The sequence below is a fragment of the Aythya ferina genome (genome assembly GCF_964211825.1).
Source record: "Aythya ferina genome assembly, chromosome: W".
Lineage (NCBI taxonomy): Eukaryota > Metazoa > Chordata > Aves > Anseriformes > Anatidae > Aythya > Aythya ferina.
In genome coordinates this window covers 14,678,037-14,703,728 of record NC_140313.1, presented here as the reverse complement: position 1 = coordinate 14,703,728, position 25,692 = coordinate 14,678,037, and the positions used below count along the sequence as shown (strand labels likewise).

At 42.2% G+C, this 25,692-nt stretch overlaps 1 protein-coding gene and 1 long non-coding RNA gene across 3 annotated transcripts in view; one reads left to right on the top strand and one right to left on the bottom strand.

Annotated features, from left to right (window-relative positions):
- The window catches only part of LOC311426277 (transcription factor RFX3-like), a 201,563-nt gene that overhangs the window by 50,205 nt on the left and 125,666 nt on the right, over window positions 1-25,692 (bottom strand). For both annotated transcript variants that reach the window (XM_084502539.1, XM_084502540.1), the window contains 3 exons: window positions 24,072-24,146; window positions 14,728-14,909; window positions 13,820-13,939 (listed from right to left, as the gene is read on the bottom strand). In XM_084502539.1, the coding sequence (XP_084358665.1) occupies window positions 13,820-13,939; window positions 14,728-14,909; window positions 24,072-24,146 (377 nt within the window). The remainder of the gene's footprint in view (window positions 1-13,819; window positions 13,940-14,727; window positions 14,910-24,071; window positions 24,147-25,692) is intronic.
- LOC311426428 overlaps window positions 1-25,692 on the top strand; it is a 271,970-nt gene that overhangs the window by 179,800 nt on the left and 66,478 nt on the right. The window lies entirely within an intron of this gene.

Genomic DNA, 25,692 nt, shown 5'->3' with positions numbered 1-25,692 from the left:
ACCTTTCACCAGCTTTGTTGCCTTTCTCTGGACACTCTCCAGGGCCTCAATGTCTTTCTTGTAGTGAGGGACCCAAAACAGAACACAGTACAAAAGGTGTGGTCTCTCCAGAGCAGAGTACAGGGGGACAATCACCTCCCTAGTCCTGCTGGCTACCCTATTCCTGATACAAGCCAGGATGTCGCTGGCCTTCGTGGCACCTGGGCACACTGCCGGCTCATATTCAGGTGAGCCTCGACCAACACCCCAGATCTTTATCCTCTGCACAGCTTTCCAGCCACTCTGCTCCAAGCCTGTAATGCTGCATGGGGTTGTTCTGACCAAAGTGCAGGACCCAGTACGTAGCCATGTTGAACTTCATCCAGTTGGCCTCTGCTCATAGACCCATCCTGTCCAGGTCCCTCTGCAGGGCCTTCCTACCGTCCAGCAGATCAACACTCCCCCCCCACCCCCCCAACTTGGTGTCGTCCGCAAACTTACCGAGGGTGCACTCAATGAGGGTGCACACATGGAAGATAAGGAGGGGATTGGTGACAGCCAGCATGGCTTCACTAAGGGCAGATTGTGCCTGACAAATCTGGTGGCCTTCTGCAACGGGGTTATAGCCCAATTTCCCCTCCCCCCCCAACTTGGTATCATCTGAAAACTTACTGAGAGCACACTCAGTTCCTTCTTCCAAACCATCAATAAAGATATTAAAGAGGATGGGCCCCAACACCGACCCCTGGGGAATACCACTCATGACCAGTCACCAGCTGGATTTCACTCCATTCACCACCACTCTCTGGGCCAGGCATCCAGCCAGTTTTTAACCCAACAAAGAGTATACCTGTACAAGCCATGGGCTTCCAGCTTCTCCAGGAGAGTATTATGGGAGACCATGTCAAAGGCTTTGATGAAGTCTAGGTAGACTACGTCAACAGCCTTTCCCTCATCCACCAAGCAAGTTACCTGGTCATAGAAGAAGATGAGGTTGGTCAGGCAGGACTTGCATTTCATGAACCCATGCTGACTGGGCCTGATCCCCCGGCTGTCCAGCACATGCTGTGTGATTGCATTCAAGATGACCTGTTCCATCACCTTTCCTGGCACTGATGTCAGGCTGACAGGCCTGTAGTTCCCCGGGTCCTCCTTACAACCCTTCTTAGAGATAGGCATCACATTAGCAAATCTACAGTCATCTGGGACCTCTCTGAATGACCATGACCACTGATAGATGATGGAAAGCAGCTCGGCAAGCATGTCCGCCAGCTCCCTCAGCACTCTCAGGTGGATCCCATCTGGCCCCATGGTCTCGTGACAGTCCAGGTGTTGCAGCAGGTGTCTAACTGTTTCCACCTGAACTGTGGTGGGTTTCTTCTGCTCCCCGTCCCTGACTTCCAGTTCAGGAAGCTGAGTACTCTTAGGATGAGTGGTCTGACTGTTAAAAACAGATGTAAAGAAGGCATTAAGAACCTCAACCTTTTCCTTATCCTCAGTAGTCATGTTCCCCCCTGCATCCAGTAAAAGATGGAGATATTCCTTGGCTCTCCTCTTACCATTAATGTATTTGTGAAAACATTTTTTGTTATCTTTTACCATAGCTACCAGGTTGAGCTTGTGCTGGGTTTTAACCTTTCTGATTTTCTCTCTGCATATGCTGGCAAGTTCCTTGTACTCCCCCTGAGATGCCTGTCCCTTCCTCCACCGGACATAAACTCTCTTTTTCTCCCAGGCACTCAGCAAATGTTCCCTGTTCAGCCACTTCAGTCTTCTTCCTCGCTGGCTCATCTTACAGCATACGGGGACAGCCTGCTCCTACGCCTTTAAGACTTCCTTCTTGAGGAGCGTCCAGCCTTCCTGAATGCCTCTGCCCTTCAGGACTGACTCCCAAGGGACCCTTCTTACCAGCGACCTGAACAATTCAAAGTCTGCCCTCCGAAAGTCCAAGGTAGCAGCTTTACTGACCCCCCGTCCTAACTTCACCAAGAACAGAGAACGTCACCATTTTGCAGTCACTCTGCCCAAGACAGCTCCTGACCACCACATCACCCACCAGTCCTTCTCTGTTCATGAACAGCAGGTCTAGCGGGGCACTTCCTCCCCAGTAGGCTCACTAACCAGCTGAGTCAGGAAGCTATCTTCAACCCACTCCAGGAACCTCCTAGACTTCTTCCTCAGGGCTGTGTTGTATTTCCAGCATATGTCCAGGAAGTTCAAGTCCCCCACGAGAACAAGTGCTGGCGATTGTGTGACTTCACCAGCTGCTTGTAGAATGCCTCATCCGTCTCTTCATCCTGGTTTGGCAATCTATAACATAACAGACCCCCATCAGGATGTCTGCCTTGTTGGCCATCCCCCTGATCTTTATCCATAGGGACTTGACCTTATCATTCCCAGCCCCAAGCTCAACATCAAAACACTCTCTAATATCTCACTGAAGATCTTATAGACATCTATTGCAGCACTCCAGTCATGGGAGTGGTCCCACCATGTTTCAGTGATGGAAACTAGGTTATTGTTTGCCTGCCACACAACGTCTTCCATTTCGGCTCTGCTGGCACCAGTTCCCAGAAAGGGAGATAACCCTCTTCCTCCTCCCTAGGAAGGAATTGCAGGACATGAAGCCAAAAAATTAGCCAAGTCTGGATGGCAATTGGGCCTGCCTGTCTGGAAGTTGGAGGCTTATCAATGGGTAAGTGTTGATGGCCCATACATTTTGATTCCAGCTGGTCCTAAAGGGCAATTTGTGAAGTTTTTAATTGATACAGGAGCACAAATTTCAATACTAACACAAGATGCCAAGAAGCGGGGTGTGCAATCCAGACAGCAGTTATGATTACCGGTGTGAACAGAGTGGAGCAAACATTTTTTGCCAGTCTGCCAAGGTCAATTTATGGCTTCTGTGTGAGAAGTGCCTGTTGGCTACTCTCTTTGCAGTTAAAGGCCATCTTGAAAGTATTTCAGGGTTTGATGCTTTAAATGAACAAACTGATGAATGGCAGTATGTGGTCTTTTGACTCTAACCTCAGTCCCAGCCCCAGTAGAAATAGGGAGTCTACAGTGTATGTACTTCGCACAGCCCCTGCACTCCCTGATTCAAAAATTACTAATGTACCACAATATCTGATTTCTTCTGTGGCATGAAAAGGAATTTCTGAAGTCATAGCTGATCTGGAAAAATGACAAATTTTCTCTAGAACCCACTTTCTGTATAACTCATCTGTCTGGACAGTTCAGAAACTAGACAGGAGGTGGCAGTTAACAATTGATTATTGGTGCCTGAATGTTAATATGCCCCCCCCCCCCAGCTTCTGTACCAAACATTGCAAACATAACAGCTATTTTGCAGGTAGCTGCATACCTGTGGATGGTGACAGTAGATGTAAATGTTCATGCAAAAGATAGCCAGCCAGGAAGTGGAAGGGTAGATGAGCTAACGAAAATTAGAAAAATCACTCTAAATCCTGAGTGACATCAGTTGGGAGAATGATTACATCAAAACCTAGGTCATACCAGTAAGGAAGCACTTTACTTCTCTGCATAGAGTAAGTGCTGGCCCATAAACAGAAGAACTTGTCAAACTACTCTTACAGAATGTCCCCGGTGCAGATTGAAATTACAAGCAGAAGATCCTGCTAAAGCACCACCTCCACATACCAATGAAGGGAAAACTTTGTGGTCTACCTGGCAAATTGATTATATTGTACCATTCCTGTGGGATATCAATACATCCTCACAGGAGCGGAAATAGTCTCCAGCTTGATTATGGCAATTAAGTGTCAGAAGGTCGATTGCCAAAATGCACTGTTGAAGGATATAATTCCAAGATATGGAGTCCCACAAGCAATCAAAACAGACAGGAAGACTCATTTGATATCACTGGGTGATAGGGAGATCTACACACTCCCTATCACCAACAAGCCTCATGATGGGTGGAGTGAATGAATCGGACATTAAAAGAAAAAATAGCAAAAATATGTACCCATACTAGATTAAAGTATCCATATGCCCTGAACTTAGCCCTATGGGATGTCCGGAATGCACCAAGGCAACCCCTAGGGCTAACACCAGCCAAAATTCTCTTTGATAGACATTTAGCTATACCAGGAATCTTTATCCAAGCAAAGACCAGCCTGTTGGATGGAGATGAACAAGTAACTCAGTACATAATGTACTTACAAAAACAAATTGAGAGCAGTCATAAGTATGCACAATGGTATCATCCGGTACCACCCGAATTACAGGTGCATGATATACGAGGGGATGAAGTGCTGATTAAAGTGTTTTCAAGAACAACCAAGGAAGACTCCAAATGGGAAGGACTGTATATAGTATTATTGTGTTCTTATTTCGTTGTTAAATTTTAGGTAAAGAGAATTGCATACACCATTCTCACATCAAATGAGTAACGAGTAGCCAATCAACTGAGAGATAATAAAGCCTGGCCTGTGATCTGAAGAATCCTTACACTGGGAAGAAATGAACTGGGACATTTCACTATTTTTTTGCACTATCAGACTTGATGACTACTACGGCATAGCTAAGTATAACAATGACAAAAGTTCCAGGTGATCTAGATAGTAGTCTGTACGCATCCAACAACTCTGTAGGGAGAATGGTATACTTAGATGTTGTGGTTCCGCTTGAGTGGGCAGCCGAGCTCCACCACAGCCACTCTCTCACTCCCCCTCCTCAAAGAGGAATGGGGAGAAAATATGATGAAAAGGGCTCAAAGCTTGAGATAAGGACAAGGAGATCACGCAGTAATTATTGTAACGGGCAAAACAGACTTGGCATAGGGAGACAGTAAGATTTATTGCTTATTACTAACAAGCTAGAGAAGTGAGAAACAAAGGAAAGAAACCAAAAGCACCTTCCCCCTATCCACCCTCCTCCTGAGCGGCACAGGGGAACGGGGGAATGGGGGTTATGGTCAGTCTACAGCGCTTCTTCTCTGCCACTCCTTCTCGGTCACTCTCGTCCCCTGTGCTGTGGGGTCCCACCCACGGGATGCAGTCCTTGATGAACTGATCCGGCGTGGGCTTCCCACAGGCAGCAGCTCTTCCAGAACTGCTCCAGATATGGGTCCGTACCACGGGGTCCATCCCTCAGGAGAAAACTGCTCCAACCTGGGTCCCCCATGGGCAGCAGCTGCTGACAGGTCACCTGCTCCTGCGTGATCTCCTCTCCACGGGCTACAAGTCCAGCCCGGAATCTGCTCCGGCAGGGGTCTTCCACAGGCGGCAGCCTCCGTCGGTGCAGGGCCACCTGCTCCACCGTGGTCTCCTCCACGGGCTGCAGCATGGAACCCTGCTCCACCGTGGTACTCCATGGGCTGCAGGGGGACATCCTGCTTCACCATGGTCCTCACCACAGGCTGCAGGGGACTTCTGCTCCGGCGCCTGGAGCACCTCTCCCTCTCCTTCTTCACTGACCTTGGCGCCTGCAAGGCTGTTCCTCACTCCTCTCACTCTCCCAGCTGCTGTGTGGCACAGCATTTTTTTTTTTCCCTGTCTTAAATATGCTCTCACAGAGGCGCAAAACAACATCGCTTATTGGCTTGGCTCTGGTCAGCAGTGGGGCCCTTACCAAACATAGGGCAGCTTCTAGATCCTTCTCACAGAAACTACCCCTATGGCCCCCCTGCTACCAAAACCTTGCCACGTAAACCCACTACATTAGACTATACAGGGCCACAATGTGGCTGTCTGCATCCAGAAAAGAAAAAGGCAAGTTTCACCTTCTGTTGCAAGATGAATAGGAAAAAGACTTTTACTATGTCACGGGTAGGGGATGGCAACTCCCAATGTCCCAATAGTGACAAATGTTGATGAATAGTGCATTTCAGTGGCTACACTACTACCACCTTTAGGACAGCGATTAATGTGACATGAGGAAATTAGATCAATGACACTACCTACCTCTCAACCCACCACAATTTGTTTAACTCCAACCTCATCAGTAAAAGACGAATTGACCCCACAATTTTCTGAAATTGGGCCATATGTAATCAAAGACACAGGCCAACAAAAAGTGTTATTTAATCCATCTTGGATAGTTAAATGAGTAGAACCAATGATGCAAATTAATATTTCCATAATCAAGCCAATTTTTCACCATTTCTAAGTACATCTTATGCTGGGTGGCTGGCATGGTTACATGGACAGACCCTTGCCTCTCCTGGCAGACAAGGACAGATATGACTGGTATCATAGGAACAGGATTGGGAGTTTTGAATACAGTAGATACAGAAATGCTCATAAATAAACTGAGCACAACAAAAAGTGATCTAAGCAAGTTAGAGCATCCATTGTGATCTTCCCTATTAGCAGTAGGAACCAACCAGTGGTTAATATCTGTTGCCTCAGTGGGAAAGAATTAATGAAAGAGACCATGATTTTATTTTGGATATGCTTGGTACAACTCAGACCAATGTGTCACTAGCTCTAAGTTGTATCCAAGGTCAGCTATGGATGCAGACTGCCATAGCAGTAATTATAAAGGAAGGTGAGGGAGGCACTTTACCCATGGAAGTTCAAAAAGTAATTTGGGATAATACAACCACATTTGAGAAAGAATTCCAGTCCTGGTGGTATTTAGTCAATTTCACTTATGACCCTATCAACAATAAGGCTATGGCTTTTGTCTTAACAATATGCAATGCATCAGAATATACTATATATCCAATTGTTGCATTGGGCTTATATCATAATGGGACTATACCCATTAGAACATAGAGTATGAGCTTAATGAAATGGGAACAGATGACAAACTGTTGATGTAGATGCATGCGTTGTGCAGGAACAAGAATTTATTTGTGGGAACAACACCATCAAAGCCCAGGACATCTGTCTAGACACAGAACAAAATGTTTGTCACTTTGAAATACACCTTAATGAGACTCCTGGAACTGTGCTTATATATATTGGCAAGGGGTGTGTTTGTATGAGAACCCTCTGTGAATTTATATTCGTAGGGAGTATTGCTGTAAATACAAGTAATCATCCAAATATCTGTATTTGCAATTTTTACTATGATTATGGGATGTGACTGTAATTACTCAGCTCCTGTTACATCTCATCAATTGTTAAAATCAAATTACAAATTATATCAGAGTCTATTGCCTATTCCTATTGGAATGAACCTCACATTAGTGAAGAAGCTACTGCAACATGATGCTTTGCACAAACCATATATGAAGTAATGGACAGAAAACCTTTATTACCATCCATCATGATGGTTGGTAAATTCAGGCTCTGCATCACCTGAACCTGGTACGTAGAGCTGATTGAGTAACAGTGAGCAGCATTGTGGGGGGGGCTGGGTGACACTGATGGGGAAGAGGGGATGTGTTGACCAAGGATGGCACCAGATCAGAGCCTACCCCATAACAGAAGCCACCCTAGCTTGGGAAATAACAGAAGACATCCTGTCCTGAGAGATAACAGAAGCCATCCCACCCTGCAATAAAGAACTGCCATTCTGAAGAAACATAATGTATATGTGTTGAGAACTGATTGGACTATAGCAGATGAAATAAAGATTGTATGCGTATAAGAAAACGGGAAATTTTGAGTGGGTTCCCTCCTCTGAGGCACCCAGCTCGAGTTGATATATGGTTACCATTAAATTCTTTCTGTTTTAATTAAGAGTCGACTCTTTGAGTGAATTCCGGATACCTGGGGAGACCCATTTTACTAGGGGAAACAACGTGATCCACTAACAATTCAAATATTTACTGAGTCTCGATTTTTTGTATTATCTCAAAAATCCAATTCATGCACTTATATAATTTATTGGTACTCTATTTTCATTAAAAATAAAGCCTTATAATCTTTTGGCTTGCTGAAAAACGAACTCTAAGTGTTTTAGAAAAAGAAACCAAACTAAGCTCTAAAAATTTCAGGGAACTACAGGCCAGTCAGCCTCACCTCAATCCCTTGGAAAATGATGGTGCAGCTAATCCTGGAAACCACTTCCAGTCACATGGATGAGAAAATCATCAGTAGTCAGCATGGATTCACCGAGGGAAAGTCATGTTTAACCAACTTGATAAGTTTCTATAATGAAATGAGTGGCCTGGTAGACAGGGAGAAAGCAGTGGACATTGTCTTAACTGAATTTAGGAAGGGTTTCTAACAGAAAGGGATTCTATAGATACATTGCTCAGAAAAGAAAGGCCAAGGAGAGTGTACCCCCCTCTGATGGATGAGAAGGGTGAACTGATAACGACAGACATGGAGAAGGCTGAGGTACTCAACAACTTCTTTGCCTCAGCCTTCACTGCCAGTCAGGCTTCCCAAGGTTTTCTTTTCCCTGAACCTGTAGATGGAGGCTGGAGGAGCAATGTCCCACCCACTGTAAGTAAAGAGCAGGTTCGAGACCATCTGATGAAACTAAACTAGTACAAGTCTATGGGACCTGATGACATGCATCCCAGAGTCCTGAGGGAACTGTCTGATGTAGTTGCCAAGCCTTTCTCCATCATATTTGATGGCTGGCAGTCAGGCAAAGTCCCTGGTGACTGGAAAAAGGGAAACATAACTCCCATTTTTAAATAGGGTAGAAAGGAGACCTGGGGAACTACAGACCCGTGAGCCTCACCTCTGTGCCTTGCAAGATCATGGAAAAGATCCTCCTCGAAGCAATGCCAAGGCACATGCAAGACAAAGAGCTGATCCAAGACAGACAGCATGGCTTCATCAAGGGTAAATCGTGCCTGACCAATCTGGTGGCTTTCTATGATGGAGTGACTACATCAGTTGACAAAGGAAGACCAACTGATGTCATCTACCTGGACTTTTGTAAGGCCTTTGACAGGGTCCCACATGACATCCTGGTCTCCAAATTGGAGAGAGAAAGGTGGATCATTCAATGGATAAGGAATTCGCTTGAAGGTCACAACCAGAGAGTGGGGATCAATGGCTCTATGTCCAAGTGGAGGCCAGTGACGAGTGGTGTCCCTCAGAGGTCTTTCCTGGGACCTCTGGTACTGTTTAATATCTTCATTAATGACATAGACAGTGGGATCGAGTGCACCCTCAGCAAATTTGTAGATGACACCAAGCTGAGTGGTGCAGTCAATACAACAGAAGGAAGGGATGCCATCCAAAGGTACCTGGACAGGCTTGAGAAGTTGGCCCACAGGAACCTAATGAGGTGGTCAATAAGTCTAAGTGCAAGGTGCTACATCTGGGCCAGGGCAGTCCCGGACATGAGTACAGACTGGGTGAAGAACTCATTGAGAGCAGCCCTGCAGAGAAGGACTTGAGGGGTTCTGGTGGATGAAAAGCTCGACATGAGTCGGCAGAGAAGGCCAACTGCATCTTGGGCTGCATCAACAGGGGAGTGGCCAGCAGGTCGAGGGAGGGGATTGTCCCCCTCTTCTCTGCCCTTGTGAGGCCCCTCTTGGAGTACTGCATCCAGGTCTGGAGTCCCCAGCACAAGAAGGATGTGGAGCTGTTAGAGCAGGTCCAGAGGAGGGCCACAAAGATGATCAAGAAGCTGGAGCACCTCTCCCACGAAGATAGGCTGAGAGAACTGGGGCTGTTCAGCCTACAGAAGACAAGGCTCTGGGGTGACCTCATTGCATCCTTTCAGTACTTAAAGGGGTCTTATAAAAAAGATGGAGAGAAACTCTTTGCTCAATCAGATATTGAAAGGACTAAGGGGAATGGTTTTAAACTAAAAGAAGAGAGATTTAGATGAAAGGTTAGGAGGAAATTCTTCACTCAGAGGGTGGTGAGGCACTGGAACAGGTTGCCCAGAGAGGCTGTGGATGCCCCATCCCTGGAGGTGTTCAAGACCACATTAGATGAGTCCCTGGGCAACCTGATCTAGTGGGTGGCATCCCTGCCTATGGCACGGGGGTTGGAACTAGATGATCTTTGAGGTACCTTCCAACCCAAGCCATTCTATGATTCTTTGATTCTATGTCTTTAGGAAGAGCTTTGACACTGTCTCCCATGAGATCCTCACAGAGAAGCTGCTGATGTACGGGCTGGATGGGCAGACAGAGAGGGGAATTAAAAGCTGGTTGAACGACTGGGCCCAGAGGGGCACAAAGTCTAGTTGGAGGCCAGTCACTAGCAGTATACCCTAGGGGTCAACACTGGGTCCAGTCCCCACTTCTTCCCCATTTTCCCAGGCTGATCTTCATACCTTCATTCCAGACTCCTCTTTTCCCCATTGTTATTACTGCAGGTTACACATAGTCCCTTCAATAAGGCAATGAGCAGTGTAAGGAGGCAGGCAGGGAGCTGTCATGATCAGTACATAACAGTATCTCTCTTCTGCTCCTTCCTTCTCACACTTTTCCTGTGCTCCAGATTGGATTCTCCATGGGCTGCAGTTCCTTCATGGAAGAACAAACTGCTCCAGTGTGGTCTCTTCCACAGGCTGCTCTGTGAATACCTGCTCTGGTGCTATGGAGTACCTCCTTCTCCTTTTTCTCTGACCTTGGTGTTTGTACTGCTTTCTCACCACCACCACCCCCTCCCAGCCTGTGTGTTATATTTTTGCCCTGTCTTAAAAATGTTTTCACAGAAGTACCACCAAATTTGCTGACTGGCTCAGCTTTGGCCTGCAATGGGTCTGTCAGTGAGCCAGATGAAACTAGCTGAGTGTGGCACAGAGAAGCCCATTAACCACTAGCAAATCCTTGCCCCACATACCCAATAACATGAATGTGACATATGTAGGAAAGTTGCATGACCTTCAAATCAAGAAAGAATGAAGAAAAGTGAGCTGTAGCATAAATTCAGTCTACACCATTTGTCAAGAAGTAAAGAACTAGAGGTGCCTATCCAATGAGATGGAATTGATGGAAGGGGGTTGAAATTGATACAACTGAACAGAAAAAGCTGACATAACTGACAGCTGATTCAAAAGGACAGAAGATAAATACATTTTTCCAAGAATTTTCCAGAAGGGAAAAGGGAACATTTGTGATTCTTAGATTCTCTTCACTCTGAATGTCTTCTTATAAGAGAATTATTGCACAGATGTTAAAATGACTTTTTTTAGTTCTTAAATAAGATTAGAAACATTAGTAAAAACAGAAAATGAAGATTAATACTATAATTTGCTTTGTTAGGACTAAGTCCTTTAACTCACATTAAAACATGCTAGAGTTCTGAATAATGAAAGATAAATTTTATATAAGTTACAGATATACATCAAACTTCTCAAATATATAGAATCATAGAATCACAGAATATCCCGAGTTAGAAGGGACCCATAAGGATCATCAAGTCCAATGCTTGGCACCACACAGGTCTGCCCAAAAGTTTAGACCATGTGACTAAGTGCACAGTCCAAACACTTCTTAAAATCTGACAGGCTTGGTGCAATGACTACTTCCCTGGGGAGCCTGTTCCAGTGTACAACCACCCTCTCGGTGAAGAACCTCTTCCTGATGTCCAGCCTAAACTTCCCCTGCCTCAGCTCAACACCATTCCCACAGGTCCTATCACTGGTGATTAAGGAGAACAGGTCACCTGCGTCTCCACTCCCCCTCGCGAGGAAGTTGTAGACTGCGATGAGGTCCCCCCTCAGCCTCCTCTTCTCCAGGCTGAACAGGCCAAGTGACCTCAGCCGTTCCTCATATGTCTTCCCCTGTAGTCCCTTCACCATCTTTGTCGCCCTCCTCTGGACACTCTCCAGAAGTTTAACGTCCTTTTTGTACTGTGGTGCCCATAACTCCACACAGTATTCAAGGTGAGGCCACACCAGTGCAGAGTAGAGGGGGACAATCACTTCCCTTGACCGACTAGCGATGCCACGCTTGATGCATCCCAGGATATGGTTGTCCTTCCTGGCTGCTAGGGCACACTACTGGCTCATTTTCAACTTGCTGTCAACCACAACCCCCAGATCCCTCTCTGTGGGGCTGCTCTCCAGTGTCTCGTCGTCCAATCTGTACGTATAGCCAGGGTTGCCCTATCCCAGGTACAGGACTCGGCACTTGCCTTTGTTAAACTTCATGAGGTTGGTGATCGCCCAGCTCTCCAATCTGTCCAGATCTCTCTGCAAGGCCTTTCCACCCTCAACAGAGTCCACAACTCCTCAAGATTTGGTGTCATCGGCAAATTTGCTCAAAACACCTTCTAGTCCTACATCCAAATCATTTATAAAAACATTGAAGAGGACTGGCCCTAAAATGGAGCCTTGAGGGTCCCCACTAGTGACCATCCGCCAGCCTGATGTGGCCCCATTAACCACAACCCTTTGAGCCCTAACCATCAGCTAATTGCTCACCCATCGTATGATGTTTTTGTCTAGCTGTATGCTGGACATTTTGTCCAGTAGGATTCTATGGGAAACCATGTCAAAAGCCTTGCTGAAGTCCAAAAAGATCAGCTGGTTTCCCTTGGTCAACTAGATAGGTGATCTTATCATAAAAGGAAATCAAATTTGTTAAACAGGACCTACCCCTCGTGAACCCATTCTGGCTGTGACCTATGACTGCGCTGTCCCCCAGGTGTGCTTCAGTAACTCCCAGGATAATCTTCTCCATAATTTTACCAGGCACTGACGTGAGACTGACAGGCCTGTAGTTACCAGGGTCTTCTTTCTTGCCCTTCTTGAAAATTGGCACAACATTTGCCAGCTTCCAGTCTACTGGGACCTTTCCAGATTCCCAAGATCGTTGAAAAATAATTGAGAGAGGTCCTGCGATGACATCAGCCAGCTCTTTAAGCACCCTGGGATGGACCCATGGACTTGTATGGATCCAGGTGGAGCGGCAAATCCCATACACATTCAGGGTCAGTTGGGAGTTTGTCATTCCCACCGTCATGGTCCTCTTGCTCAGGGCACCCAGGGTCCTGAAGCTTATCATCAACATCGAAGACAGGTGAAGAAGGCATTAAACGTCTCTGCTTTGCCGATGTCATTGTCTGTGATGATACCTTCCCCGTCAAGTAGCGGACTGATGTTTACTTGGTTCTCCTTTTTCTGTTAACATATCTAAAAAACCTTTTTTTATTGTCTCTCAATGACATGGACAGCTTCAACTCTAGTTGGGCTTTGGCCACAGGAATTTTCTCCCTACAAACACAAACAGCATCCCTGTATTCCTTCTTTGTTGCCTGACCCTCCTTCCAACAGCCGTACACTTTCTTTTTCCGTCTAAGCTCCAGTAGAATATCCCTGGTTAGCCAGGCCAGCCTTCTTCCCCGCCTGCCTGCCTTCCGATATTTTGGAATCACCTGATCTTGTGCTTTTAGGAGGCAGTGCTTAAAGATTGACCAGCACTGATTGATGCCAATGCCTTCAAAAGCAGCTTCCCAGGGGACCTTGCTGGCTAGTTCCCTGAGCAGCCTGAAGTCTGCTTTCCCCATATCCAGGGCTGAAGTTTTGGTGGCAGTTTTCCTTCTGTCACCATAAATTCTAATTCAAATAATAAATAAATAAATTCAAATATATACTAAGCATGTTTCATAACTGTAGCAAAGTCTTAGTTCAGAAATGCAGTTGTTGTTGTGCAGCTTAAGGAATCATGGTTTGCTATTTTTGCTTTTATTGTTTAGATGTGGCTCTTTTTCCCCCCTTCTCCAAACCCTAGCTTCTGAGGTCTAGTAAATACATGAGAATCTTGATTTTCATTAACATAAATAACAAAATACTTGGATGTTTCCAAAATGTTCAGAAGAACTGCATGTGCTCTGTCATGTCTGCTGGTATCAGACTCCAGTAATATCAATTGCAGAACTGCCGCCAAACCTTTATTTTTCACAGAAGTTAAGCAGTTCATCTTTGCCACATAGATAAGGACAGGTAAGTCTTGAAGAACTAGAAATATGAAAAAAATACTTTCATTTATTTAACACCTTACCTATGTTTCTGCTGCATGGGTTGTTGTCTCATAGCCATATATTGCATATCCTCTTGTAACCGATTAAGGGGAGAATCTGGTTTGACACGGATCCCATAATAATGATATTTGGAATTTCCCCTTTATGAAAGAACAAAAATAGCATTTTTATGCATATACAACATACAGAATCACATAATCACAGACTTTACAATTTGCCTTGACTGGAAAACAGTACATACAAGTTAGGTTTGACTTTCCTCTCACACTAGTATAAAACTTGTATAACTACACCAGCTTCTGGAAATCATTTCACTTTAACTATATTTTCCAGCATTTGACCATTGCATTTCATTTAAATAGAATAAAGAAAATAAACCATATAAATAACTTATGCAGTCACGGGGAATAAAACAATTCCATAAATGGGGTATGCTTCTGAGTGAGTGAGGGTGTATGTATATTTCACTAGTCAACTTCAAACCTGATCATCTGGAAAGCGTGAATAGAATTGGGCTATCTATATTCATACTTATGTGAGCGCTGTTGGTGTCTCTGTGGATACTAGTAGAGACATTACTCTGTTAGCTTGTGTGGTTGACTGTGATGGTGTCATGTTTGCATTTGCATCTTTGGAACACATTCAGTCTCATGACTATCTGGACATCCAAATGGGAACAGCAGAATCTGCATCCATTGGACTGAGATAGGAGATATCTCCTGCATCTTAAGAGTACACAGGATTTGGCAATACCAGACTGGGAAGCAGTAATCCCTTAGGTCCTGAAGTCCACTGAATTTGGCAACTCCTTTAACATAAGGTTTTAAATATTTTCTGTTTGCTTGTTTATTTTTTTAACATACAAGCTTCACGTTCACAATTATTATTGATATTTTCTATTTTACTTTAAGATTTCATTAATGCAAACCTGGTTCCCAGTCTTCTGGTCCGTAATCCCATGAAGATTGACCGTATGAGTTTCCCAAAGGAAGCAGCATTGACTGGATCTAACTTGTGCTCCTGACAATGACGTAAGTAATGATTGTAAAGGGTACTTCTGGGGAGGCTCACTCCTTCTGCAGTTTCATAGTTGTCTAAAAGCCATTGGAGCTATATCAAATATGAAAGATTGAACATATGTAAATTCAGTGTTACTCTACTAAAATAATCTTAACTGTACAAAACAAGCCTTAGATATTTTTAAGATCACTCCAAAGGCATATTAAAGTCACTTTGTTCTTCAAGCTATTATAATCTCTTTAAATACTAGATATGCAACGATGCCTTAGTATCTTTTAGAATTACAAGGAAATAAAACTCACTCCACTTGTGACCTCAGATAGCTTCACTTCTAAAAATATTTCAGATTTAGTACCATACATTAACATTTTATAAAGTTATTTATGCTTTGATGACAAATTGTTCTCGCTCCAAGGAAATAAAATAATCAATGTAATTTGTATAAATTGCAGAAAACAAACTACTTGGATTAAACAGAGTAACAATACTTTTGTAATTTTGGAATTTTATACTGCTTCTCTTCACCTGAAATTAACAAAAGACAAAAAAATAGTTTATTCTTTGTATTTGGAAGAAAATAAACCCTATTCATTTAAATGAAGTACTATTAAATATAAGGTAAAAGCAATCTAGATAACGCTAAAAGCAACTGGTACATCTGTAAAATATTATGGGCCCAGTTCCCTTCTGTTGTAAGCTGTTTGGCTTTGACTTTGAAGAGGAACAGAATGAGTTGTGTTCTTTTTTCCTCCATGTAATTAGTATCTAATAGTAAAACAGTATCTAATACATCATTGTAACTTATACATAGTATACATTCAAAAATATAGAACAAATAGTAACTAACATACACACAAAACCCAAATAAAACAGTCACTTTAATGACATTGAAAGGTAGAGGAGGATGACAGAATAAAATGGAAATATTTTTAGAGTGTTCATATGTAAATTCTGTGGTTTCAGTTTTTTGCGATGCTAAAATTTTACATAGTGTACAACCCCCTCCCCCATGGTTTCATATCCTTGGAATTTCCCTTCAATTTCAGCTTGAATAACTCCTAAATTTTGTTTTCTCCTTGCATTTACTTTGCGTATTTTCTTAATTATGTGTCCTGGTTTCAGTTAGAACAGAGTTAATTTTCTTCCTAGAAGAAAACAAATCAGCATGATCATCCAAATTTTACAGGTTCAGAAATCTTACTAAAATTCTGGGCTTAGTTTGAGCATCCAAGCCATGGATTTGTTTTTGGCATTTGGAACAAAATTTTATTCATTTCAATTCAGTCCACCAAAGCAATTAATATGACAAAAATATAAGTGTATGAACTACAGTAAAAGATATAGAAGGTTAATGAGACATTCAGTATGTTACTCTGCAGGGTTATTTACTAATAGAGCACTGAAAAAATTCTGTTCCACTGATCTTTGGTATAATTTGTAATTTAAAGAACACAAATATCAATATTTTAATGTCCATTACTCATGAATGTACTGGGTCTGGCTGGAATGTTAACTTTCCCAGCAGCAGCCCATACAGTGCTGTGCTCTGCACTTGTAGCTGGAACAGCAGTGGTATCACACCAGTGTTGTATCTGCTGCTGAGCAATGCTGGCACAGCATCGGGACTCTCTCTAACCCTCCTAGGGGGTGGGCAAAAAGTGAGGAGAGAAACATCACCAGGGCAGCTGACCTAAACCAATCAAAGGGATATTCCATACCATATGATGTCACACTCAGCAATAAAAGGTGGAAACAGGAAGAAGGGGAGGGGTGGGCTCTCATTGTGAAAACGTCGGTCCTCCTCCCGAACACCGGCTACGTGCGTTGAGGCCCTGCTTCAAGGACGTGGTCAATCATCGCTCATTTGTGGGAAGTAGAGAGTAATTTCTTTCCTCTGCACTTCCACATAGACTTTATTTTTTTTGTTTGTTTGTTTTCCTCCCTTTTTTTCCTTTCCCCCTCCCTTTTCCCCTTTCCCTTTTTTTTCCCTTTAGTTAAATTGTTTAGTTCATAATAATCTTTCTATTATTATTATTATTATTATTATTATTATTATTATTATTATTATTATTTCCCTTTAATTAAATTATCCTTATCTCAACCTGTGAGCTGTTCTTTGCTTTACTTCTTCCCCTCCTCATCTAAGGAGGGGAGGTGAGAGAGTGGTTGTGGTGTTTAGCTGCCTAGCACGGTAAAACCACCACAGTCCTTTTTGGCGCCCAACGAGGAGCACGAAGGGTTGAGATAACAATAGAATTGATTAAAACGCTTATAACTAACACACTTACTTGCTAGTCACCATGTTCAGTGTCCTGTTAAAAATGGCTTGTTTGATCATATGTCATGCAATCCGTGTCATGGTCTCCTTTCTCCTCTATATCTGATCCGAGAATGTGCTACAATCTGTGTTCGTTTTTTTGAATTCGCTGTGCTGCCAACCACTGGCCTTGAGTTTAATCTGGCATTCAGGCTGTGCACTGTTATCATTTCGGTCTCATGGAAACTATCTTTTAGAGAATATTCAGAACTACACTGCCTTCCTATCCTCATCTGGATACCAGTTTATTAATAATATCAGGAATGGCACCTCCTCCTTCTTTCACAGTGGGCTAATTACAACAGTTTGGGAGTATTTTGAACATCCATGTGTAACCCATGTATTGCTATTTCTAATTCTGAATAACGGGTTTCCTCTTCTCTCTAAGATTAATCAATTGTTTAGAAAGCTTACCTGCGAATCTGTCTCGAAACAGTCTTGTGGCAAGGTGTGTGGGATGATGTTGGCAGGTACCTGTCACAGGTGTCTCCTCCAACAGTTTTGAACTTCACCCCTGAGCAAGTGAAAAATACTAAAAACCTGACGGAATGCTTGCAAGTCATATGCCCTGATCCTGATAATGCGACAGCTTGCAGCATTGTGCTGGGTCCTGGCTTACGCCTATCAGGCAGTAATTAACACTACCCAGCACCCTCCATGGGAGGAGAAGGTCTCTGAATCTGATGACCAGATAACACACACTGTGGCTAACCCAGAGGACCAACCATCTATGGTATAAGTTGCCCCCATAGTCAAGACAAAACAATGGAAGCGGAGGTCAGCTCGTTTAGTAAGGGAAGAAGCTCCTCCTAAGAAGGAGGGAGAAGGGGAAAAGGCAGGCACCTCTAAAGCAGAGCCATCACAAAAACAGCAGGAAGAAGAGATGGAAATCATAAATGAATCAGAAACCACCCAATCCCTATCCCTGAGTGAGTTGCGAGAAATACGAAAGGATTTCAGTTGACACCCAGGTGAGCACATCCTCACCTGGCTGCTTCGAAGCTGGGACACTGGGGCCAGTAGCCAGGAACTAGAAGGCAAGGAAGCCAAGCAGCTGGGATCCCTCTCTAGAGAAAGGGTCATTGACAGAGTAATTGGGAGAGAGGCACAGGTTCTCAGCCTCTGGAGGCGACTCCTGGCAGGTGTGAAAGAAAGGTATCCCCACAAGGAAGATATTCTATATCAAATAGGCAATTGGACCGCCATGGAGAAAGGTCTCCAGCACCTGTGGGAATTAGCTGTGCTGGAGATGGTTTATAGTGATTTGGACAATGCCCAGACACCTACAGATCCCGATGAAGTCCAGTGGACAACATCCATGTGGCATAGGTTTGTGCAGGGTGCACCATCATCACATGCTAGTACGCTGGCAGCAATTAATTGGGATGATTGGGTGGGACCAGCTCTGTCCTGACAGCTTCAAAAATATGAAGACAATCTCTCTGTTCCACTACGGGCCTGCATCTTGTCTATGGAGAAACTGTCCCAAAGGCTCCACCACCTCGTAGAACAATCATCTCCCTCCTCGCCCAGATGGAGTAACATTTCAGTCATTAAGAATCGGTATTTTCCTGCTCAAGGAAGAGTACCAGGGACACACACCATGTGGCACCTTGTGGTCTTATCTGCGTGACCACAGGAAAGATATGAGGAAGTGGGATGGTGAACCTACCTCAATCCTAGCAGCTGGAGTACATGAACTGCAAGGAAACACAGCAGCAAAAAGGGGGTCTCCTAGGAAAAATGCTGCTCTGTCTTCTGTTGGACAGTTCCCCAGAGGCAGTAGAAGAGCTGATGTTATTCTTGACCCTGATGAAGGGACCTCTGCTTTGCATCTGCAAGAATTAAGTGGCAGACACTCCAATCAGGACTAGAGGGGCCCTGCCTCTGGCCAGGTAGAGGAGAGGGATGACCAGATTTATTGGACTGTGTGGATCTGATGGCCTGGCACATCAGAACCACAAGAATACAAAGCTCTAGTGGACACTGGAGCACAAAGTACCTTAATGCCATCAGGCTACCAAGGGACAGAACTCACCTGTATCTCTGGAGTGACAGGGGGATCCCAACAACTCTCTGTACTGGAAGCTGAAGTGAGTCTAACTGGGAATGAGTGGCAAAAGCATCCCATTGTGAACTGGCCCAGAGGCTCCATGCATCCTTGGCATAGACTATCTCAAGAGAGGGTACTTCAAGGATCCAAAAGGATACCGGTGGGCTTTTGGCATAGCTGCTTTGAGCACAGAGAAGATTAGGCAGCTGTCTACCCTGCCTGGCCTTTCAGAAGACCCTTCTGTTGTAGGATTGCTGAAGGTTGAAGAACAGCAGGTACCAATTGCTACCACAAGTGTGCACCGGCGGCAATATTGCACCAACCGAGACTCCCTGATTCCCATCCATGAGTTGGTTCACTGTCTGGAGAGTCAAGGAAGACTCGCAGGAGTCCCTGTTCCCCACAATGAAATATGTTTCTACTGACTCTCCTTTAATTCAGAACTACTAAGATTTAGATTACTATGAATATATTGGATGTACAGTTCTGTTTTAGTCAGTTGTGGGCAATTTACCAAGCACAATAAATAAAACATGCAACATTTTTTTACTGTAGACCTTTGAAAGCCCATCTTTATATTTACTTTCTTACAGAAAAGATCACCAGCACTCTCATGGTTAGGTTTCTACACAAGAGCTCTATGCAAAGATGCAGGAGAAGCAAGATTCAATTACCCAGACATTTGTTGGGAAAACAACACAGTGGTGCCCACATTGTCCATCAGGTTCCTGGAGTGCACTGAAGGCTGCTTCCTGCTACAGCCATGCTGACAGGTAACAGCACATCGCTAGATTACTGATCGTAAACTAAGAAGACTTACTTGCAAACATAACTGCCAATGGTAGTCTCAGATACAGAGATCATAATATTGTGAAGTTTAAGATCTAGCTGAGCACACTGAAGACCAGTAATAGGACAAGGACCCTGGATTTTGGAAGAGCCAGATTCAATATGCTCAGAGTCCATCTGTGAGGGATTCCATGGGAAGCGTCTATGGAGAGCAAAGGAGCTTGCAAGGGCTGGGAGTTATTCAAGAACAACCTCTAGTAAGCACAAGAACAGTCCATTCCCTACAATGGGAAAGGAGGAAGGCAGAGACCACAAGAGACTACCCTGGCTTAACAATGAGTTTTTGAATGTGCTTAAAAGTAAAAAAGAAGCATACTGGCTATGGAAATCCTGTCAAATACCCATTGAGGATTACAAGAACCTTGCTAGGGCATGCAGAGAGGAGGCAGTCAGGAAGGTTAAGGCTCAGCTAGAACTGAACTTGGCTAAAGATGTCAAGAACAGCAAGAAAAGGTTCTTCAGATACATGAGCATTAAGCAGAAGTACAGGGAAGACATAGGTCCATTGCTAAACAGGGCAGGGAAATTAGTTACTAATAATGCTGACAAGGCAGAGGTTCTCAATACATTCTCTACCTCTGTCTTTACTGGTGTAGCTGAACCCCGGATCACAGGATCAAGTCGCTATACCACCACATGTTTTGGCCCACCAGTAGTAGATGAAAGGCTGATCTGTAGCCTCTTGCAAGGGCTCAACCCACAGAAATTTAGGGGTCCAGAGAGAATTCACTCCAGGATGTTAAGAGAAGTAGCTGACTGTTGCAAGGCCACTGTCTAGAGAGATGAGGGTATATCCCTGATGACTGGAAGAGAGCAAGTGTCACACCCCTTGACAAGAAGGGCCCAAAAAGAGACCCAAGGAAACTAGACACACTTTAGTCTTACTTCAGTCCCTGGTAAAATAATGGAATGAATCCTTCTAGAAACTGTTATAAACGAAATGAAGCAGGTGACTGGGGAAAAAACAACATGGATTTAACAAAGGCAAATAATGCCTGACTAAACTGATACCCTTCTACAACAAAGTAACACTTTCTGTTGATATGAGGAGAGCAATGGATTTTGTTTACCTGGACTTTGGCAAAGTGTTTGATACTGTTTTCCCATAGCCTCCTCTTAGACAAATTGGGAAGATGGGAAGGAAATCGGCTAACAGGCCACACTCAGAGGGTAGTGATCATTGTGTTTTAATCAGGCTGGCAGCCTGTCACAAGTGGGGTCCCCCAAAGATTGATATAGGGCCCCACACTGTTTAATATCTTATAAGTGATCTGGATTATGATGTTGAAAGCGCCTTCACCAAGTTTGCTGATGACACTAAACTGGGTGGTGAGGTAGACATGTCAGAAGGGAGAGCCATCTTCTAGAGAGACCTGGACAGGCTGGAAGAATGGACAAGCAAAAACATAACCAAATGGGATGACATAACCAAAGAGCCCAGTACAGGATAGGATCTGTGTGGCTGGAGAGTAGCCTTGCTGAAAGGGACCCGAGGGTTCTGATGGACAACAAGCCAAACGTGAAGCAGCAGTTCACCACTGCAACAACAAAAGTAAATCCTGGGCTGCATCCGCAGGGACATTACTAGCATAGATGGAGATGTGATCATGCCTTTCTACTCAGCACTTGTCAGGCCTCGCTCAAAGTACTGCGTCCACTTCTGGTCTCCATAATTCAAAAAAGATGTCGACAGACTAGAGAAGGTCCAAAGAAGGGCCATGAAGGTGACCAAAGGGTTGGAGAACCTGCCCTATGAGGAAAGACTGAAGGAGTTGGATCTTTTAACCCTGGAGAAGAAAAGGCTCAGGGGGAACTAATCACAGGTTTCCAGTATTTAAAGGGCAGATACAAAGAAGATGGAGGCTCTCTCTTTACAAAGAGCCATATGGAGAGGACAAGGAGCAATGGGTACACACTGCATCAAGAGAGGTTTCATCTTGATATAAGAATGATATCTTTGAGACTTTATCATAGAAGGCCACCAGATTGTGCCTGACCAATTTGCCCTTGTTGAATTCTAACATTGGCACATCCAGACTTTGATTTCTTACTTGTTGCTTTATAATAATATTGGAATGGTATGAAATATTTTACACAGGATGAGTAAATTGACTTCAACTTCAGCAATTATAAAGCATTGTTTTAACTAATTTGTAATCTAATCTCATGCAGAAAGAAATAAGTAAAGGAAATAAAATAGAGGCAGAATCAAAAAAAAAAAAAAAAGCATTAAAATAAACAGGCATTAACTTAGGCAACAAAACTCCAGAGAGTCTAAGAGAGGTACAGTACAAAAAGCTAAAGCTTTGAACCAATATTTTCTAGCACTAAAGATTTTGTCACAGGTTAACATACCATGTGTAGCGTGAAAGGCAATACTAATTAATTATGAAAAAAATCTACTCTAATACATAAAAAACACTTTTAAAATAAATATCAAATTATAGCCATGTAAAACAAAATGAAGAGCAAGTTGAAGAAAAGACTAAAACCATACAGAGGTCTTTTTTTTCACAGAATCAACAATAGATCCCTCTTTGTCTTTCAGTAGTTTTGAAAATACCTCAAAACAGTTAAGGAAGAAGCATCAGGATAAACCTACCATTAGAGACACATGCAAATCTCATTATTAGGAAGATATTTTAACCAGTGCATGACAGAGTAAATAGGAGGATACAGCTTTCTTACGTAGACAAACTTGTCTTTTAATTTTTATCATTTTCAGTGTCAAGATTCTGGACTTCCTTGTCATATACAAGAAAAACTTATCAATTCTTTATATATCTAAGACAATTTTTTTGCAAAATGCCAGACATCTATCACCCATTTATGATATTAAATTAATCTTAGCATATTTCTAGGTTGTCTTAACATTGAAACAATTATTTTTTAAACATCTAAGATTATCTAAAAAGTCCTTCACATTGTACAGAATTTAATTTCCCTCACCCAATTTTAGAATTTTCTAAGAAAATTAATTTCTCTTCCAAGAAATGTCATTGACTCCTGCTGCCTTTTTCTACTATGATGGGAAAGTTTGGCAGAACAATTTTGTTTTTCACCTCCAGATTATCGCATTCTTAGAAAAGGATGGGGGGGAGGGGTGTCAACAAATCAAAACAAGTGTATATTTTCATTTTTGAATGATAGTCTCTACCTAATACGCTCATATATTCATGTCTCAATATTTGCATTTCTGTAGTAAAGGTAAACATATATTTTTCAGATTCTTGTATATGTTAGTAAGGCTGAGAAGAAAAAAGGAAGTAGCTATAGAAACTTAGCACCATTAAAAATACAAACTTATTTATACCAACTAAAGAAAAAACATTATGTTTGCATGAAATTTCATAAAAAACTAGCACTGTTTAAAAACAAATTGAAGATTAAACTTTGAGCCTCTCCTTTACCTAAAAGGTTATATTTAAAGACTTTACCACTATATTTGTAGCCATCTTTTTATGCAAACATTTTTATCTTTCTCATGGAAAATTCCTACAGTATTTTCAAAGCCAAAACAAAGCAAGAGGAAGAAGAATAAAACATATTTCAGACTAACAGATTGTTTTCTTTTTTTAGCCCATCAAAACTTATTCAGAATGATGGAAGGATTAAAAAAGAAACCTAAAGAATATTATTTATTCAAAGTGTGTTCTGCTTCTTCCCCCCTTTACCTGCTCCTAAGTTATTATATAGGGCACACAAATTATAGAAAACTATTTTAATATAATGTCAAACACAAACCACTTTAAAATTAATTGAATATTATTTCTACATTTACATTAGGACCTGCATAACAGGAAATATGTTAAGCTGTGTTAACAAAATACAGAACCTGAAAAACAGATGCACTCAGGTTAATGTGTCATGACACTTAACCTGACAAAATATAGCAACAGAAGATGTAGATTACAAGCATCTAAAATGGAAAGATTAAAAGCAAAAAGTAACAATAGATTAGGACAATCTTGATGTGGGCTAAGCATACAGAACAAACAAGAGAGTAGCTTACATGAAAGAAGAGAAAACTTACATGGCTGTTAAGAAGAGAACTTCTGTGAGTAGAAAGACCATCAGACTTCTGCAGTGTCTCAATCGCCATTTCAATCTGATAATAAATGTCATTAAAAAAAGGACTCAAAACAAGATAGTAACAAAGGCTGATCAGAAAAAATCTGATAGAATGCCTTAAATTCAATAGAACTATCTAGTACAGTCCTGGCTAAGGGATACATTCTACTTAAAGGCCTCATCCTGAAGTTCCCATGAAGGCAGACCTCCCCAGTGAAGTCAGGAAAGAAGTTTTCTTGCATACGTATTGCAGGATTCCATTTTCAAAGTCCAATTTACCTTCCTCCCTGCTCAGGAAATGAGAAGTGGATTTACCAGTAAGCTACATTGCAAACAGAAACAAAAATAAAATAAAATAAAATAAATCCCAAACAAAAACCTAAAGAAGGTCTCAACATTTCTTTCTTCATGTATGTGAGAAAGATTTGTGCACAGTTTGAACCCAGGAATGTGAATTAGAAATAAAATTTCTGTTCTCTGCAATCATAGGTTAGATCCCAGCTGTTCAGTATTTTTTCTGCCATTAGGATGTTTTTCCAGCCATTGGACAGGATATCACCCCTACAGCCTGTTAGAGCATTATTTGAATATCCACACCTCTTAAAGTACATGAAAACTGAAGGTTTACACAGACTGCAAGATCCACCCTTAAAAAAAAAAAAAAAAAAAAAAAAGAAGAAAAAAATAATCAGACATGTTCAGAATAATTATTTTAAAAGAAAAAATATTATATACCACTAATTATACAGTAGTGTTACTCCTAATACAAATGTGTAGGGACAACATATCTATGCCCATTCCCATTCTTTTCCCTAATTAATACATCTTTTGATTAATTCTACAATGACAGCATTAAAAATAAAACTACAATCTAACTGTAGTTTAGCTGCAGAGCTAGAATAACAAAGACACTGAAAGTGATAGAGACAATGGGATGTACAGTAAAATGATGTTATTAGCTATATTAAATGGGAAAAAAAAAAAAAAAAAAAACAGAAAACTAAAAGCAATGGAAAAGCTATCTGTAAATGTAAAACCTCTTATTCTACCAGTAGACAGCTTTTAAAAAAGCCCTCTCTACCCTACTTTAATTCTTACAGTACTATTCAAAGAGTTTATGATGGCAAATTACACTACTAAATTTAAATCACTCTATATACAGCATAAACCAGAAAATATTTTAGATTTTTAGTGCATATATATGATTTATTTCCTCCTTTTTATAAGATAATGAAATAGTACTTTTACTGTAATAACCATCAATGAAAAAGAAAGTCTCTTATAACTGTCTAATATTAGAAAAATAATCCTTTTTACAAAGGGATACAAGTATCTGATTATTACGTAAGAAAATATACTTCATTATTACAGAAATAAAGTCCTGATTTTTTTTTCTTGCTTCTGTGGAAAATACTATTAGGTCAAACTATTCATTCATACAGAAAAGGTCTAATTTAAAAAGGATACCATATTGCAAAAATTTAAAGGCTAAGATTTCATTATGCTAAGATCAACTTACTATATACTGCAACCACAGAGTCACCCATCTTAACATGATACATATTTTGAATCATAATTCTGAA